The sequence below is a fragment of the Vombatus ursinus genome, unplaced genomic scaffold, assembly GCF_900497805.2.
Source record: "Vombatus ursinus unplaced genomic scaffold, bare-nosed wombat genome assembly UNPS02014792.1, whole genome shotgun sequence".
NCBI classification, from domain to species: Eukaryota; Metazoa; Chordata; class Mammalia; order Diprotodontia; family Vombatidae; genus Vombatus; species Vombatus ursinus.
Window position 1 is genome coordinate 1,139,354 of NW_020954570.1, and position 16,254 is coordinate 1,155,607.

General features: G+C 35.2%; 1 protein-coding gene across 1 annotated transcript in view; it reads right to left on the reverse strand.

Moving 5' to 3' along the window:
- Positions 1 to 16,254, reverse strand: part of GIN1 (gypsy retrotransposon integrase 1) — a 51,154-nt gene that overhangs the window by 30,758 nt on the left and 4,142 nt on the right. Inside the window, 1 exon segment of the mRNA XM_027869172.1 lies at positions 1,177 to 1,322. Coding sequence (XP_027724973.1) covers positions 1,177 to 1,322 — 146 coding nt within the window.

Below are 16,254 nucleotides of genomic sequence, written 5' to 3' on the forward strand. Positions count from 1 at the left end.
TGGAATCACCAGAAGTGGGTGGTACATACACCTTTTGTCTATGTGCATGTAGTACAAGAGCCCTCACTATAACTAACTGGAGACAAAGAAGAACAAGTAACACATTCTTGTTCTCTTTCTTATATATGGCCTGTTTCACTGTACATGAACAGAGGGATTACTGGAAAGGGTGGGCCCACCCTTGTAAGGTGTAAGAATGCCCTTCAGCTGCTTAGAGGAACTCCTATTTCTATATCCTTGAGTAAAACTTGCAAACTATTGCTAAAATTAATAGTATTAATTTGGCCTAGCAGACCCACTGAAATATATTGTTTAACTTTTATTCATCTGTCTCCATCTGAAGGGAAACGTATTAGAGAAATAAAGAACAAGCACATTCAACTTTTAGGAAATGATCCATGGCTGCTTTTTTCCATCTTATTTTATCCTCTGGAGAAATTTGGGTACCTTTTTGGACTCAGAGGTCTGTTAATTCAATAATAATAGGGAACTTTTCAATGAGGAAACTCTCTCAACCAATGAAATCTGAATCTGCTTTGCAATTTATAGGTTTAAGGAATTGTTTGGGAGCACTGAGAGTGGCTGTGACTTGCCCAAGGTCGCAGAGCCCAGAAATGTTTGGGACAGGACTTGATCCCAGGTTTTCTTGACTCCAAAGTCAGCTGTCTAGCCTATCTTTATGTTCCTGCAACAATTTAAGGGATATTCACTGTCAGTGCTTGACATGCATACATGTCATGCAACAGGGCAACAGGAAGAAAGATCCACCAGAACAATAAATCATTCTTTAAATGATTTATTTATTAATAGAGGTCATCTTAAGAGCAGCGTTTACATTTTCTTTTTGGTTTATGATCAAACGAAACTCATGAAAGAGGAGTCAACATTAGTGGCCCCAAACAAGTTTTTCTTTCTAAGTTCTTACTGAATCAATATAGAAATGTCAACACCAATTTATTGAATATATTTCAGTGGGGTATCAAGTCCTCTTTGCTAGAGAATAAGGAGGTTGAAGGAAAGGGAATGAGATATTACTTAAAACAATATAGTCAAAATGGAAACTTTTTTTTCTTGTAACAGAAAAAAAATTAAGTAATGTTTACCAGAAATGCTGAGTTTCTAAGGTTTTTCCAAAAGTAAAATTTTGCGAAGACAAATTTTAGATGTGAACTTTACCTTTGAATTCAAATTTTTTTGCTGCTCTTCTTATTCCACTTCTCTCACTTGGCAATGTAGTTGGATGATATTCACCTGTTCGCTTGTAATATGCGATCTGCTTTAGATGAAGACCACCATTTTTGCCACTACGAACCATTCTTAAACTGAGAGAAAAAGATTTAAAGACATAGTTAGTTTGGTTATTATTAGATCTCCGTCTTAGACTTGCTTCTGTCCTAAATTATGTCATTAATATAGGTTTGTAATTTTTATGTGATCTTGAAAAGACTTCTAAAAGGGTTTTTTATATTGATAGTTTTTAAATTACTTCAATAAATTTATTCCAAGTAAAATACAAAGAAACTTGTTAAAGTTACAATCTAGAAAATATTTTGATAATTAGGCTGACCGTCCCATACCTGATGAACACAATTGTATGAGCCTTGATTTTTGTAAGGAAGTGACTCTCTCCACCCCCAATTTATTCTGTATCTAATAAGGAATATGAGAGACATTATAGTATAACAGAAAGAAAGCTTAGAGTCAGAAGAGATCTAGGTTCAAATCCAGGCTCTAATACTTGATTACCTATGCCATTATAGGTGAATCACTTAACCTCTCTAACCTTCAATTTTCTTATCTGTAAAAATTGCTGTTGTTTAGTCATTTTCAGTTGTGTCCAACTCTTCATGACATAATTTAGGATTTTCTTGGCAAAGATATCAATGTGGTTTGCCATTTTATTTTCCTGCTCATTTTATAAATGAGGAAACTAAGGCAAACAGGGTTAATTGACTTGCCCAGGCTCACACAGCTAGTAAGTGTCTGCGGCCAGATTCGAATTCAGGAAGGTGAATTTTCCTGACTCCACGCTTGGCACTCTATTTACTGCATCATCTATTGGCTATAAAATATACACATATGTATATATGTATGTGTGGATACATACACGTAAACACACACATGCACCGCCCATACACATACCACATTTTCCAAACTTTAAAGGTCTGTAACACATGTCAGCTCTCATTATTTTAAGGAATTAAAAAACTACTCTGACAGAACAAAGAGGATCCTGAGTACTTCTTTTATGCCATAAATAATTAGAAAACACTGGTTTTTTTAAACAATTGGTTCCACTTTTGAAATGTTAAAAGTAATTATGACTGCCTCTTCTGATCACTCAAAAATTCCTATCAAGAATGTGAAAAAGAGCCTGTTCAGACCGAAGAGATTGTTAGAAAGAAGCTAAGAAGCTTGACACAATGAACCATTGCTAGCAATGGCCCACAGGCTGAGGCATTTTAATTAACTTCCTTCCTCAGTAGACCCAAGTCCTACTAACATTTGACAATAAGCCAACACTTATCCAGGCTCTCATATAACATCTTTCTTTTTCTCTTTCGTTTTTTAATGTGTTAACAAACCCTAACAAGGATGCTAACCTAATTCTAGAGCTGGCTTGAAATGGCCCAAAGAGATTACATGGTCAGATATACTATAATTGAGAAAAATAGATGTTCTTATAAAATGATTTTAATCCCAGCCTTATTACTTCTTAGGAGGTTGCCAATCATCTCCAGAGGTGTTAGAAACTTATTTTAACTTCTCAGAACTAAATTAATTTTAATTAAAAAGTCAGTTGGGGGAGGTAGCATGATGGATAGTGGTTCTGAGGATGAAAATGATTTACAGAAATTGAGCAGAAAAGAAAATTAGTAATATAATTTTAGATCTCTGTCCCATTTTACAGATGAGGAAATTGAGTCCCAGGATGGTAAAGTGACATGCCCAATTAACAAGCCCAACACAGTTGAGAATAAACACTCAGGTCTCCCAATGTTTAATCTAATGCTTTTTCAGAATGCACCTCCTTGCAAATAAGTGAAAGCCCTTCAAAAACAAACCCTATATTTTCTCCAAAACCTATCCCACTTCAGAACATCCCTCTTTCTGTTGAGGGCAACATCATTCTTCTAGTTACCAAAGTATACAATTATGCTTAACTCATCCTTGACTTTTCATCTTTCCTCACCCTACATAACCAACCAGTTTCAAATCTTGTCATTTCTACTTATAAAATTATATCCCTTTCTATACACATGAACACCACTCTAAATCTGGCAATTTTCACTTCTTGTTTGGACCATTACAACATACTCCTAATTGGTTATCCTGACTCAAGTATCTCTTCACACCAAGCCATCCTCAGATGCAAAAGCGATTTTGCTAAATCTGAGATATGACCACATCACTCCTCCACTCAAAAAATTCCACTGGCTCCCTATTGTCTTTGGAATCAAAAACAGACTTAAAGCCCTTCATAATCTGACACCTAACTAGAGACTCTTCAGTTTACCCAAACACATCTTAACCCATAATTATCAGAACTAAATACAATATTCTGGAAGATGTCTGATGAAGAGTACAGTGGGACTACTACCTCCCTATTACTGGAAGATACACCTGTTTTATTTTTATTTTTTAAATAGTATTTTGTTTTTTTCCAATTACATGTAAATACAATTTTTAAAATCCATTTTAAAAAAAATTTTGAGTTCAAAATTTTCTCTTTCCCTCTCTTCCCTCAAATGGTAAGCAATTTGATATTGGTTATATATGTGCAATTATATAAAATATACTGCCATGTTAGTCATGTTGTGAAAGAATAAACACACCAAAAGAAAAAAAATAATAAAAAAATAAAGAAGGTGAAAATAGTATGTTTCAATCTGCACTCAGACTCCATCACTTCTCTCTTTGAAGGTAGAGAGCATTTTCCACCATGCAACCTTTGGAATCATCTTAGATCACTGTATAGCTGAGAAGAGCTAAGTTAGTCACAGCTGATCATAGCACTAGGTTGCTGTTACTGTATACAATAGTTCCTGGTTCTACTCGCTACACTTTGCATCAGTTCATGTAAGTCTTTTTGAAATCTGGCTGCTCATCATTTCTTATAGCACAACAGTATTCCATTACATTCATATACCACAACTTGTTCGGCCATTGTCCAATTGATGGCCATCCCCTCAATTTCCAATTCTTTGCCACCACAAAGAGCTGCTATAAATATTTTTATATATGTAGGTCCTTTCCCCTTTTTTTATAATCTCTTTGGGATAGACTTAGTAATGGTAATGCTGGATCAAAGGGTATGCACAGTTCTACTGTCTTTGGCATAGTTCCAAATTGCCCTCCTGCATGGTTGGATTAGTTCATAACTCTACTAACAGAACATTAATGTCCCAATTTCCCATATCCTTTCCAACATTTTTCATTTTCCTTTTCTGTCACATTAGGTAATCTGATAGGTATGAGGTGGTACCTCAGAGTTCTTTTAATTTGCATTTCTGTAATCAACAGTAATTTTAAGTATTTTTTTTAATTATGACTTCATAGCTTTCATTTCTTCATCTGAAAACCGTCCATTCATATCCTTTGACCATTTATCAGTTGGAGCATGACTCGTATTCTTACAAATTTGACTCAGTTCCCTATATATTTGAAAAATGAGATGTTTATCAAAGACACACTCTGTAAAAAATTTTTCCCAGCTTTCTATTTTCCTTCTAATCTTGGTGGCACTGGTTTTGTTTGCATAAAACCTTTTTAATTTAATATAATAAAATTATCCATTTTACATCACATAATGCTGTATATCTCTCACTTGGTCAAAAATGCTTGCTTTCTCTCCATAGAGCTGACAGATAAAATATTCCTTCCTCTCTCAATCTGCTTATGGTATCACTCTTTATGTCTAAATCATGTACCCATTTTGACCTTATCTTGCAGTACAACGTTAGGTGTTGGTCTATACCTAACTTTTTACCATACCGTTTTCCAGTTTTCCCAGCAGTTTCTGTCAAATGAGTTCTTGTCCCAGAAGCTAGGTTCTTTGGAATTATCAAACACTAGATTACCATGTGATTTTCTACTATGTATTGTGTGACTAATCCATTCCACTGATCTACCACTCTATTTCTTAGTCAGTACCAGAGAGTTTTGATGATTGCCACTTTATAACATAGTCTTGAGATCTGGTACAGCTAGACCGCTTTTCTTTGCATTTTCTTTTCATTAATTCCCTTGATATTCTTGATCTTTTGTTCTTCCAGGTACATTTTGTTATTTTTTCTAGCTCCATAAAATAGTTTTTTGGTAGTTTGATTGGTATGGCACTGAAAAAGTAAACTAATTTAGGCAGAATTGTTCTTTTTATTATATTGACTTGGCCTAGCCATGAGCAATTGATATTTTTTCAATTGTTTAGATCTGACTTTATTTTTGTGAAAAGTGTTTAGTAGCTGTGTTCATAGAGCTCCTGGGTTTCTCTTGGCAGGTGAATTCCCAAATATTTTATGTTGTCTGCAGTTATTTTAAATGAAATGTCTATCTCTTGCTGCTGGGCTTTGTTGGTAATACATAGAAATGCTGATGATTTATGTGGGTTTCTTTTATATCATGCAACTTTGCTAAAGTTGTTAATTATTTCAACTAGATTATTCTCTAAATATACCATCATATCATCTGCAAAGATTCAGTTTTGTTTCCTTATTGCCTATCTTTATTCCTTCAATTTCTTTTTCTCTTGTTGCTATAGCTACCATTTCTAGTACAGCATTGAATAATAGTGGTGCTAAGGGGCATCATCTGATGTCCTTCACCCCTGATGTTACTTGAAAGGTTTCTAGCTTATTCCTATTACAGATGTTTGCTGATTGTTTTAAATAGATATTACCTATCATTTTAAGGAAAACTCCATTTATCCCTATGCTCTCTAGTGTTTTCAATAGGAATGGGAGCTGTGTTTTATCAAAGGCTTTTTCTGCATCTACTGAGATAAACATATATGATTCTCTTGAAATTGTTATTGATAAGATTCATTTATGCTGATATTCTTCCTAATATTGAACTAGCCTTGAATTCTTAGTATAAATCCCACCTGGTCAGAGTATATGATCCTAGTGATATATTGCTGCAATCTCTTTACTAGTATTGTATTTAAAATTTTTGCATCAATATTCTTTAGGGAAATTCATCTATAGTTTTCTTTCTGTTATGGTTCTTCCTGGTTTAGGTATCAACAACATATTTCTGTCATAAAATGAATTTGGGAGGACTCCTTAACCTATTTTTCCAAATAGTTTATATAGCAGAGAAATCAATTACTCTTTAAAATGTTTGGTAGATTTCATTTGTGAATCCATCTGGCCCCGGGCATTTTTTTCTTGGAGAGTTCATTGATGGCTAGTTCAATTTCTTTTTCTAAAATGAGGTTATTTAAATGGTCTATTTCCACTTATGTTAATCTGGGCAATTTGTTTTTCTAAATATTCAATATGTTTACAAAGTTTTTTGTAAGTATTCATTGTCAGATTTATTGGCATACAATTGGACAAAACAGCTCCTAATTATTGCTTTAATTTCCTTTTTATTGGTGGCAAATTCTCTTCATTTATGATACTAATTCATTTGGTTTTCTTCTTTCTTTTCTTAAAACAAAATAGATAAACCATTGGTTAATTTGATTCCCCCCCCCACAAATCAACCCTTAGTTTCATTAGTTCAATGGTTTTCTTACTTTCAATTTTTATAATCTCTTCTTTGGTTTTCAGAATTTCCAATTTGGTGCTTAATTGGGGATTTTTAATTTGTTCTTTTTCTAAATTTTTTTAGTTGTATGCCCAATTCATTGATTTGTTCTTTCTCTACTTTACTGATGTAAGAACTTAAGAGATATAAATTTTCCCCTAAGTACTGCTTCATCTGTACCCCACAAATTTTAGTAAGTTGTCTCATTGTTGTCATTCTCTTTGATGAAATTATTGATGGTTTACATAATTTGTTGTTTGATTCAACACATTCTTTAGGATTATTTAGTTTTCAAGTAATTTTTACTCTTATCTTTCCATGGTCCTTTATCAAATATAATATTTATTCTATAAAGATCTGAAAAGGATGCATTTAACATTTCTGTCTTCCTGCATTTGATTGTGAGGTTTTTATGCCCTCATACTTGGTCAATTTTTGTGTAGGTGCCATGTACTGCTGAGAAAAACATATATTCCTTTCTATTCCCATTCAATTTTCTTCAGACTATCATATCTGACTTTACTAAAATTCTATTCACCTCTTCAACTTCTTTCTTATTTTGTGGTTAGATTTATCTAGTTCTGAGAGGAGACAGATGAAGTCCCCCACTAGTATAGTTTTGCTGTCTATTTCTTTCTGTAACTCCCTTAACTTCTATAAAAATCTGGATGTTACACTACTTGATGTATATGTTTAGTATTCATTTTGCTTCATGCTCTATGGTACCTTTTAATAAGATACAGTTTCCTTCCTTGTCTCTTTTAATTTGATTTATTTTTGCATTCATTTTGTCTCAGAGCATGACAGCTACCCTGGCTTTTTTCTTTCTTTTTTTACTTCACCTGAAGCATAATTTGTTCTGCTCCTGCTTTATACCTTTACTCTTTGTGTGTCCCTCTGCTTCAGATGTGTTTCTTGTAAATAACATATTGTAGGATTCTGGTTTTTAATCCATTTTTCTCTGCTTCCATTTTAAAGGTGAATTCATCCCATTCACATTTATAATTACTGTATATTTCCCTTCATCCTATTTTTCCCATTTATACTTTTCTCTCTTTCACGGTCCATCCTGTCCCTCCTCAACTGTGTTTTGCTTTTGACTACCACCTACCTTCCTCAATCTGCTCACCCTTTTATTAGCCCCCACACCCTTTCTTGTCACCCTCTCCTCCTTCCCTATAAGGCAAGATATTTCTATACCCAACTAAGTGTGTATGATATTCCCTCTTTGAGCCAAATCTGATGAGAATAAGGTTTAAGCAATGCTCACACTCCCCTCCCTTTTTTAAATAGGTCTTTTTGCCTCTCCATGTGATATAATTTACCCCATTCTGCCTCTCCCTTTCTCTTTTCCCAATGCAGTCCTTTCTCACCTCTTTTTTCTTTTTTCTCACCTTTTTTTTTTCTGTATCATCCCACCAAAGTCAACTTAAACCCACACCCTCTGTCTAGGTATACTCCTTCTAATTTCTAACAGAGATACAGTTCTTAAGAGTTACAACTATCATTTTCCCATGTAGGGATGTAAGCAGTTTAATTTTATTGAATAACTTATGTTTTTTTTTCTTTCCTGTTTACCTTTTTATGCTTCTCTTGAGTCTTGCACTTGAAAAGTGAATTTCTGTTTAGCTCTGGTCTTTTCATAAGGAATGTTTGATCCAATGTCCACTTTTCCCCCTAAAAGATTAAGCTCAGCTTTGCTGAGTAGTTGATTCTTGGTTATAATCCAAGCTCCTTTGCCCTCTGGAATATCATATTCCAAGCCCTCCAATCTTGTAATGTAGAAGCTGGTAAATTCTGTGTAATCCCGACTGTGACTCCAAATCTTTCTGGCTGCTACCAGTATTTTCTCCTTGAACTGAGAATTCTGGCATTTGACTATTATATTTCTGGGAGTTTTCAATTTGGGATATCTTTCGGAAGATGATTGGTAGATTTTTTCAATGACTAATTTACCCTCTGCTTCTACAATATCAAGGTAATTTTCCTTCATAATTTCTATTTTCCAGGTCAGTTGTTTTTCTAATGAGGTATTTTAAATTTTTGTCCATTTTTTCATTGTTTTGATTTTGTTTGATTGATTCTTAATGCTTCATAGAGTCATATGATTCCACTTGCTCAATTTTAATTTTTAAGGAATTATTTTCTTTAGTTAGCTTTTGTACCTCCTTTTCCATTTGGTCAATTCTGATTTTTTAAGGAGCTGTTTTCTTCAGTGGTTTTGTTTGTACCTCCTTTCCATTTGGCCAATTCTACTTTTTAAGAAATTTTCTTTTTCAAAATTTTTTGTGCTTTCTTTCCAAGCTGTTGCCTCTTTCTTTTCATGATTCTCTTGCATAACTCATTTCTTTCCCCGATTTTTCTTCTACCTCTCTTATTTGACTTTCCAAAATCCCTTTTAAGCTCTTCCAGGAGGACTTTTTGGGCCTCAGACTAATTCATATTTCTCTCTGAGGCTTCTCGTGTAGGTATTGTGACATCGTTGTCCTCTTCTGAGTCTATGTTTTGATCTTCCCTGTCTCTATAGTAACATTCTATAATCAGGGCTTTTTTTTGTTGCTGTTTTTGCTCATTTTCCAGGCTATTTCATGACTTTAAAATTGAGCTCTGCTTGCGGGGTGGAAGGGGCACTGTCCCAAGCTTCTTGTGCCGGGGTGGACAGGGGCTGGGTCACAGGCTTTCTGCGCTAGGGCTTCCAGGCCTAACCACTTGCTTGCTGCATCAGAGCTGGAAGCTTCACAGTTGGCCCACTGTGCTGTTGGCCTGCTGAGGGGGGACTGTAGGGCCTCAGGGTTGCTGATTTGTGCTGGGGCTAGGGGCCTCCTGCTGGGCTGTGCTCCTCTTTTACCCAAGAGAGACAGACCTCTCCTATAGTTCTTCAAGTTATCTTGGGCTGGAAAATTGTTTCACTCCAACCTTCTGCGGGTTCTGTAGCTCCTGAAATTCATTTTGAGGTGTGATTTAAAGCTGTTTTGAAGGAAACTGAGGAGAGGTCAGGCAACTTCCTGCCTTTTCTCCCCTATCTTGTCTTCACCTCAGTACAATTGTTTTAACGCAGCCCAAGACCACACTGGCTGCCACATCGTAATGCTGACTCATATATAAGCTTACAATTCACTAAGACTCCTAGATCTTTTTCAGAACTATTATCTATCAATGTCTCCCTCAGCTCACATTATGAAGTTTATTTTTTTTTGTATCCAAATATGAAACTTTACATTTATTCCTACTGAACTTCACATCATTAGATTCAGTCCAATATTCTAGCCTGTCAAGATTCAAAAGAGTCCTGAAGGATCTTGATGGGTAAAACATTGGGTTGTATCTAATAATTTTTTTTTTAATCCCAAGTGTCTAGCAGTTTATGGCACATGGTAGTCACCTTAGTAACTTGTTAATTAATAACTATATAAATTGTTACTGTTCTGTGAAGGACGTTATCAGTTGCCTTGGAAAAAAGACCAAATTTCTTCCCCAAATAGGTATGGTCTAGTAGAGAATAATTTTCACAGCAACCTAATCCCATCACAATCTAAAAAGAAGCATTAAAGTAGGACCATTATTCCAAATAATGAGATGCTTGTTGATAGGTAATTACAAGTATAAAAACAAAGGGAAAACTCATAGCAATTAAAAGCCACTACCCCAGACTTTAGGATAAAAGTGTAGCATAAAATTTAGCATAAAAGGTATATGCCCAGTAGGATTTCTCAGATAAATAAGAAATAAATAGAAGAATAAGTAAATTGATTTTGCTTTTAACCAACCAATTGATCAAGAAGCATTTAACAAGTGCTCGCTATGTGTCAGGCACTGGAACAGACAGCGAGACATCTCCTGTGTACATCCCTTTCCCCTCACACAGACACCACCCTAATTGAGGCCCTCATCACCTCTTTCCTGAACTACTATAGCAGCTTCTAATTGGGCTCCATCGTGCATGTCTATTCAGCTGCCAAAGTAATTTTCCTTTATCAAATATATGTCATCTCTTTGGCATTTAAAGTTCTTTGTAATCTTGCCCCTTCCTACATTTCTAGTGTTCATATGCTTTACTCCCTTTGACATACTCTACAATCAGAGTACATCTGTGCATCTACTAAGCCTATTTGTTGTTCTCTGCATCTCTATCATCCTTCTCTTTACAATGGTTGTCCTCCATGCTTAGAGTGCTCTACCTCTTCACCTCAACCTCTTAATTTCCCTGGTTTCCTTCAAGAGTTAGTTTAAACCCCACTTTCTGCAAGAAGCCTTTTAGGGATCTCCCAGATGCTAGTGTCTTCCTCTCAGATTACCTTCCATTTACTCTATAAAATGAGCTGGAGATGGATCAAGGTCATCCACTGTAACCTGGGGCATCGCTAATTGTCTTGACTGTTGTCATGACACTGGACTTCAATGACTCTGAAGGACAGAGTGAGGCTGATGATTTTGTGTAACTGCCTCAAGTCCAATTCATGCTCCAGTCAAGACATCCCCCTATGATGTAATTTTGTCTCTTTGAAAATGGGGGACAAAATAACAGCATTCTGAGAAGTCATTTTTTGTCACTCATTAGCATATAAAAAATTCAGCCTCACATAGTTCCTTCCAACTGAATATTCTTGATGTTTCTCATGACGCCTATATTTCCATTTCAGTATGTCTATTCAAATGTTGGTCTTTTTACCCAGAATACTGAGAAATCCTCTATTTCATTAAGGATTCATTCTTTCCCGTGTTGTTATACTTATTTTGGATATGTAGGTTATTCTTGCTTTTAAGCTTCTTTCACCTTTGGTAAGTTCTCCTCTTCTTTGTAGTGGCACCTGCCAAGTTCCTATAAGATCTTAATCATGGCTTCTTGGTACTTCAGCTCTCAATAGGGTTCCTGTCTGTTAGACTGTGATGCTTCTTATATACCTTCTCCCGGGGCTTCCATAAAATTCTGGCTGTCTTTTGTAGTAAAGTTTATAGGGAATTCTTTTTGCTTTGCTTCATCTGGTACATTTTTAGGACCTTATGAAGTTTGTGGTAAAGGATCTGTGTTCTTTTGAACAGTGCTATATTCCCACAAGTCTTATTGTCTTTAATTTTTAAGTTTTTTTTAATTCTTACAAACTTGGCAAACACCCAAATAATCATTTCTAAATACAAAGGACAGAAAAAGAGAATTATGAAACAATGAATCTACACTAAGTACTGCTTATTATTTAAAGTATATAACTTTAACACTGTAGTTTCCATACCATCCTGTTTGTCTTTCTGAACTTGTTCTAAAAATACGAAATGCTTCATGATAAAAACAAAATATTATTGATATAATTTGCTTTTATATTATATACATTTCTCACTGAATCCTTTCCTCTATCCCCTCCAAGAGAGCCATCTCTTAAGAGTAAGAAAAGGAGGAAGAAAAAAAGCTCTGCACAGCTAAATTATGCAAAAAATGGATTACTTATATGCAGTAATCAACATTCATGATATACTCCCCACTCTACACACCCTCCCAAAATACACACTTCTGCAGGGGTAGTGGAGAAGCACCTTATCATATATCTGTCCTTTAGGGCCAAACTTGGTCATAATTCTTCGGCATTCAATTCCGATTGTCTTCTTGGTGTTCTTTTCACTTATTTAAATTGCTGCAGTTACTATGTCTATTGTTTTCCTGGTTCAGCTAACTTCACTTTGCCTTAGGTCCCAAGTGTTTCCATTCATTTCCACTTTCATCAGGCTCATTATATCTTACAGCACAGAAAGATTCAATTACTTTCATATACCACAATCATTTCTGGCCATTCTCCAATTAATGGACCTCTATTTTTGTTTCCAATTTTTCGCTACCATAAAAAGTTCTGCAATAAATATTTTCGTGCATACGAGGCCTTCCTTTTTGTTACTCACCCCCTTTTTTTCATTTTTTTTTAAAGGCAAAAATGTGATGACTGAAACAATCTCCCCAAATACTGGATTGTGTAAGTAAAAGGGAAAAATAAAAATTGTGAAACATCTTAGAAGATAAATCGTTTTGTCTAAACCTGTTCCCAGTTATAAAGTATCCCAGGGGAATGTAAGAGCAGAATTGTTTATTTTTTTGTCTTTGTTTCCTGATATCTAGCACAATGTCTGATTCAAAGTAAGCGATTAATAAATACATAGTGAATTGAAAATACTTTGGAAGGAAATAATAACATACTTTTCAACTAAGCAAGTTATCTGTAATATTGTTGGATGTAGAAAAAAGATCTGGTAATATATTTTAGTATTTGATAACACTTAGTACTAAATAATATTTAGTACTTCAAGAATGTAATTTCAATGGTGACAATTACTAAATAAACATGTATTAAGTGCCTACTATGTGCCTTAGTACAGGGACTGTACTAAGTGCACAAATGCATATAATACAATCCTGGTATCATTTATTGGATGGTATTCTAAAAACAAAAATCACATACAAGTCAACCTTTTGATGAGCACAGGAGTATCTCCACATTAACATATATCTTAAAAAAAAACTTACAATATTTTTGCCACTAGTATTAGTGAAGTAATCAATTCAAAAAACTTTTGCTATTGCTAATTCAAAGTTCTCTAAAGTGACAGGTTTTGTGCCACAAAAATTTGAGAACTGCCTCAGAAGACAAATCTTACTTTAAGAGAAAAAGATGCTATTGTACCAAACTGAAGGAAAACAAATCATCTGTTACAGCCTGTTTGAAGGCACTGGCCAACATTTTTGGCAGCTCTCCTCCCTGGGATGTTGTACTTGGTAATGCTATCTACTTAATAACTGTTGAATTGAATAAACCTTTAAGGCTAAACATTTATATTTAAATTCTGTAACTATAAAACAAATGGGCTAGCCAGGAAAGTTATCCACATAGTTTCTAATATCTACCTGAGGAGATTAGGGTGATCTTTTCTTTTTTTAATTTGTTATTTGAAAAATGAATTTCACACATTAAATTAAACATTATGCAAGACAATTTACAGAACAGATAAATGATAGTTACTGCTTCCAAGAAGTTTATATAACTATGTATTAAGTTTTCCAATGTGAAAATTAATTGCAAAGACCTATTTTCCATTTTCTTCTAAACCACTATAGAAATGGGTTGTCCCAGTATTTTTGTTTTTTGGCATTTTCCACAGTTATCTCACTTTTAAAAAGTAGAAAAGATTTGCGAAAAATATATTATTAAAAGCAAAATTGCTTTATGCTAGCACCCCTCCCCCCCAAAAAAAGTCAGCTGTCATATAACATCAGGAACCACAGAATATACAGCGAGGAAGGACTTGAGAAATTAGTACAATCTCTTCCCCATCTTCCCTGCTCCCATTGTGTAAATTAAGAAATCAAGGCCCAGATTCCTACCTTTTCACTGAAATCAACAAAACAGATAAAGTATAATATTCCATCAAACAGAGTAAATGTTTCTTTCTAATGGAGAATTTTAAAAATCTGAATGAATCCAGGTGTCATATTGATAACATGTGATTTTTAATATAACATTATTTTCAAAAGCATTTTTTTTTCTAAATAAGTACCTTAAGATAATTATAACAAATGGAGTCGTTGTTGTTGTTCCATCATTTCAGTCATGTCCGACTCTCCGTTACCCCTTTTTTGGGGGGTTTTCTTAGCAGAGATACTGGAGTGTGATTTGCCATTTCCTTCCCCAGATCATTTTACAGATGAGGAAACTGAGGCAAACAGGGTTAGGCGACTTGTCCAGGGTCACACTTCTAATAAGTGTCTGATGCCAGATTTGAACTCAGGGGGATGACTCTTCCTGACTCCAGGCCTGGCATTCTATGCATTGCACCACCTAGCTGCTCCAAATAAATAGAATACTGAAATATAAAAATGGAAAATATATTTCACTCTGAGATAATAATTTATAGAGCTTCAAAGAAAACAATTAATTCATACTATGAAAACCTAACATTGGAGGTATTATAAAGCTACTCAGCTTCCCCATCATCTTGATTAAACTTTTCATTCATGTCTAAAAAGGGATGCATCTCCTTTCAGTTGTTTTCAGTTGTGTCAGTTCTAAAACTCTTCGTGCATCTCCTTAGATTGATTCAAAATACCAGCCTATAATTAAATAAGCCATCATCAAAAAAGTGTCCTGAATAATAGAATGTTACAGCTGGAAAGGATATTAGAAATCATCTTAATCTTCCTTCCTTCCATCTCACTGTCTTCTACAGATGAATAAACTTGAGGCCAGAAAGGTAAAGGGCAGGGACTATCTTTTGCCTTATTTTTTACACCCCCCATACACAATAGGTACTTAATAAATGTTTACTGAATTGAATTCAACCTTGAGTTGGAATTCTAACAGATCTCATGACCCAAGTACCTATATTTAGACATCCCCAGACCATGCTACACACCCCCAACATGACATCCCTGAAAACCAGAGATTACCTGGGTAGCTTACCATCTGCCTTGCTACAACCCCCTCCTTCCCACCTGGAAAGGTGACTCTTCAGAGCCAACCTCCTTAAACCATCTACTCTTCCTTCCTCTGCCCACCTATCTCCACCACCAAATTTATCTACTCAGTTTTAAAATTTCATTCTAGGGCTGAGCTATCCTGATTTTGTTCAGTTGTTTTTCAGTTGTGTTTGACTCTTTTGTTTCCCAATTTGAGGTTTTCTTGGCAAAGTTACTGGAGTGGTTTGTCATTTCCTTCTCTGGCTCATTTTACAGATGAGGAAATTGAGGCAAACAGGGTTAAGTGACGTCCAGGGTCACACAGTTAATAAGTGTCTGAGGCTGGATTTGAACTCAGGTCTTTCTAATTACAGGTCTAGCCACCTAGCTGCCCACACTCCTGATTAGTGGGTGTGAATGCAAACTCATATAACCCATCATACCTAGTTGTACTCTTCATATCACACTCAACCTAGTCATCTACACAGCATACATAACCTTCATCCTACAGCTTTCAATCTCTTGGCCTGGGAAAAGGAATCACAGCAATGTTAGCATTGTTAACTGTGAAAAATTATTTTTCTTAGTAATCATTATCTTAGAAACTCAGAGCTTCCCCATCCCCCTTTCTTTCAAAATTCAGTCCCTGTTGAGAAGGACATTAAGATGTAATCTAGCCCTGGAGTCAGGAGGATTTGAGTTCAAATTCTGCCTCAGACACTTGACACTTCCTAGCTGTGTGACCCTGGGCAAGTCACTTAACCCCCACACCAAAAAAAAAAAAAAAAAAAGTAATCTAAATGGGTCTGTTACTGCTCATTATGTTGCCAAGACAGGTCTGGGAAAATGTTGATTACTCCCTATTGTCAAGACAGCTGATATGAAAATTGATGTCTCTTCAACCAGGACTGAGTGACCTGGAACAAATATTCAAAGACCCTCATTTTAATACAGCCCACCTCCCACAGTGTTTTGACGAATCAGAGTTGATTGGCATCCCTTGGGAACATCTACTCTTTGAAGGGTATATAACCCATACCCACAAAAATCCAATTCGAGCCAGTTCTGAA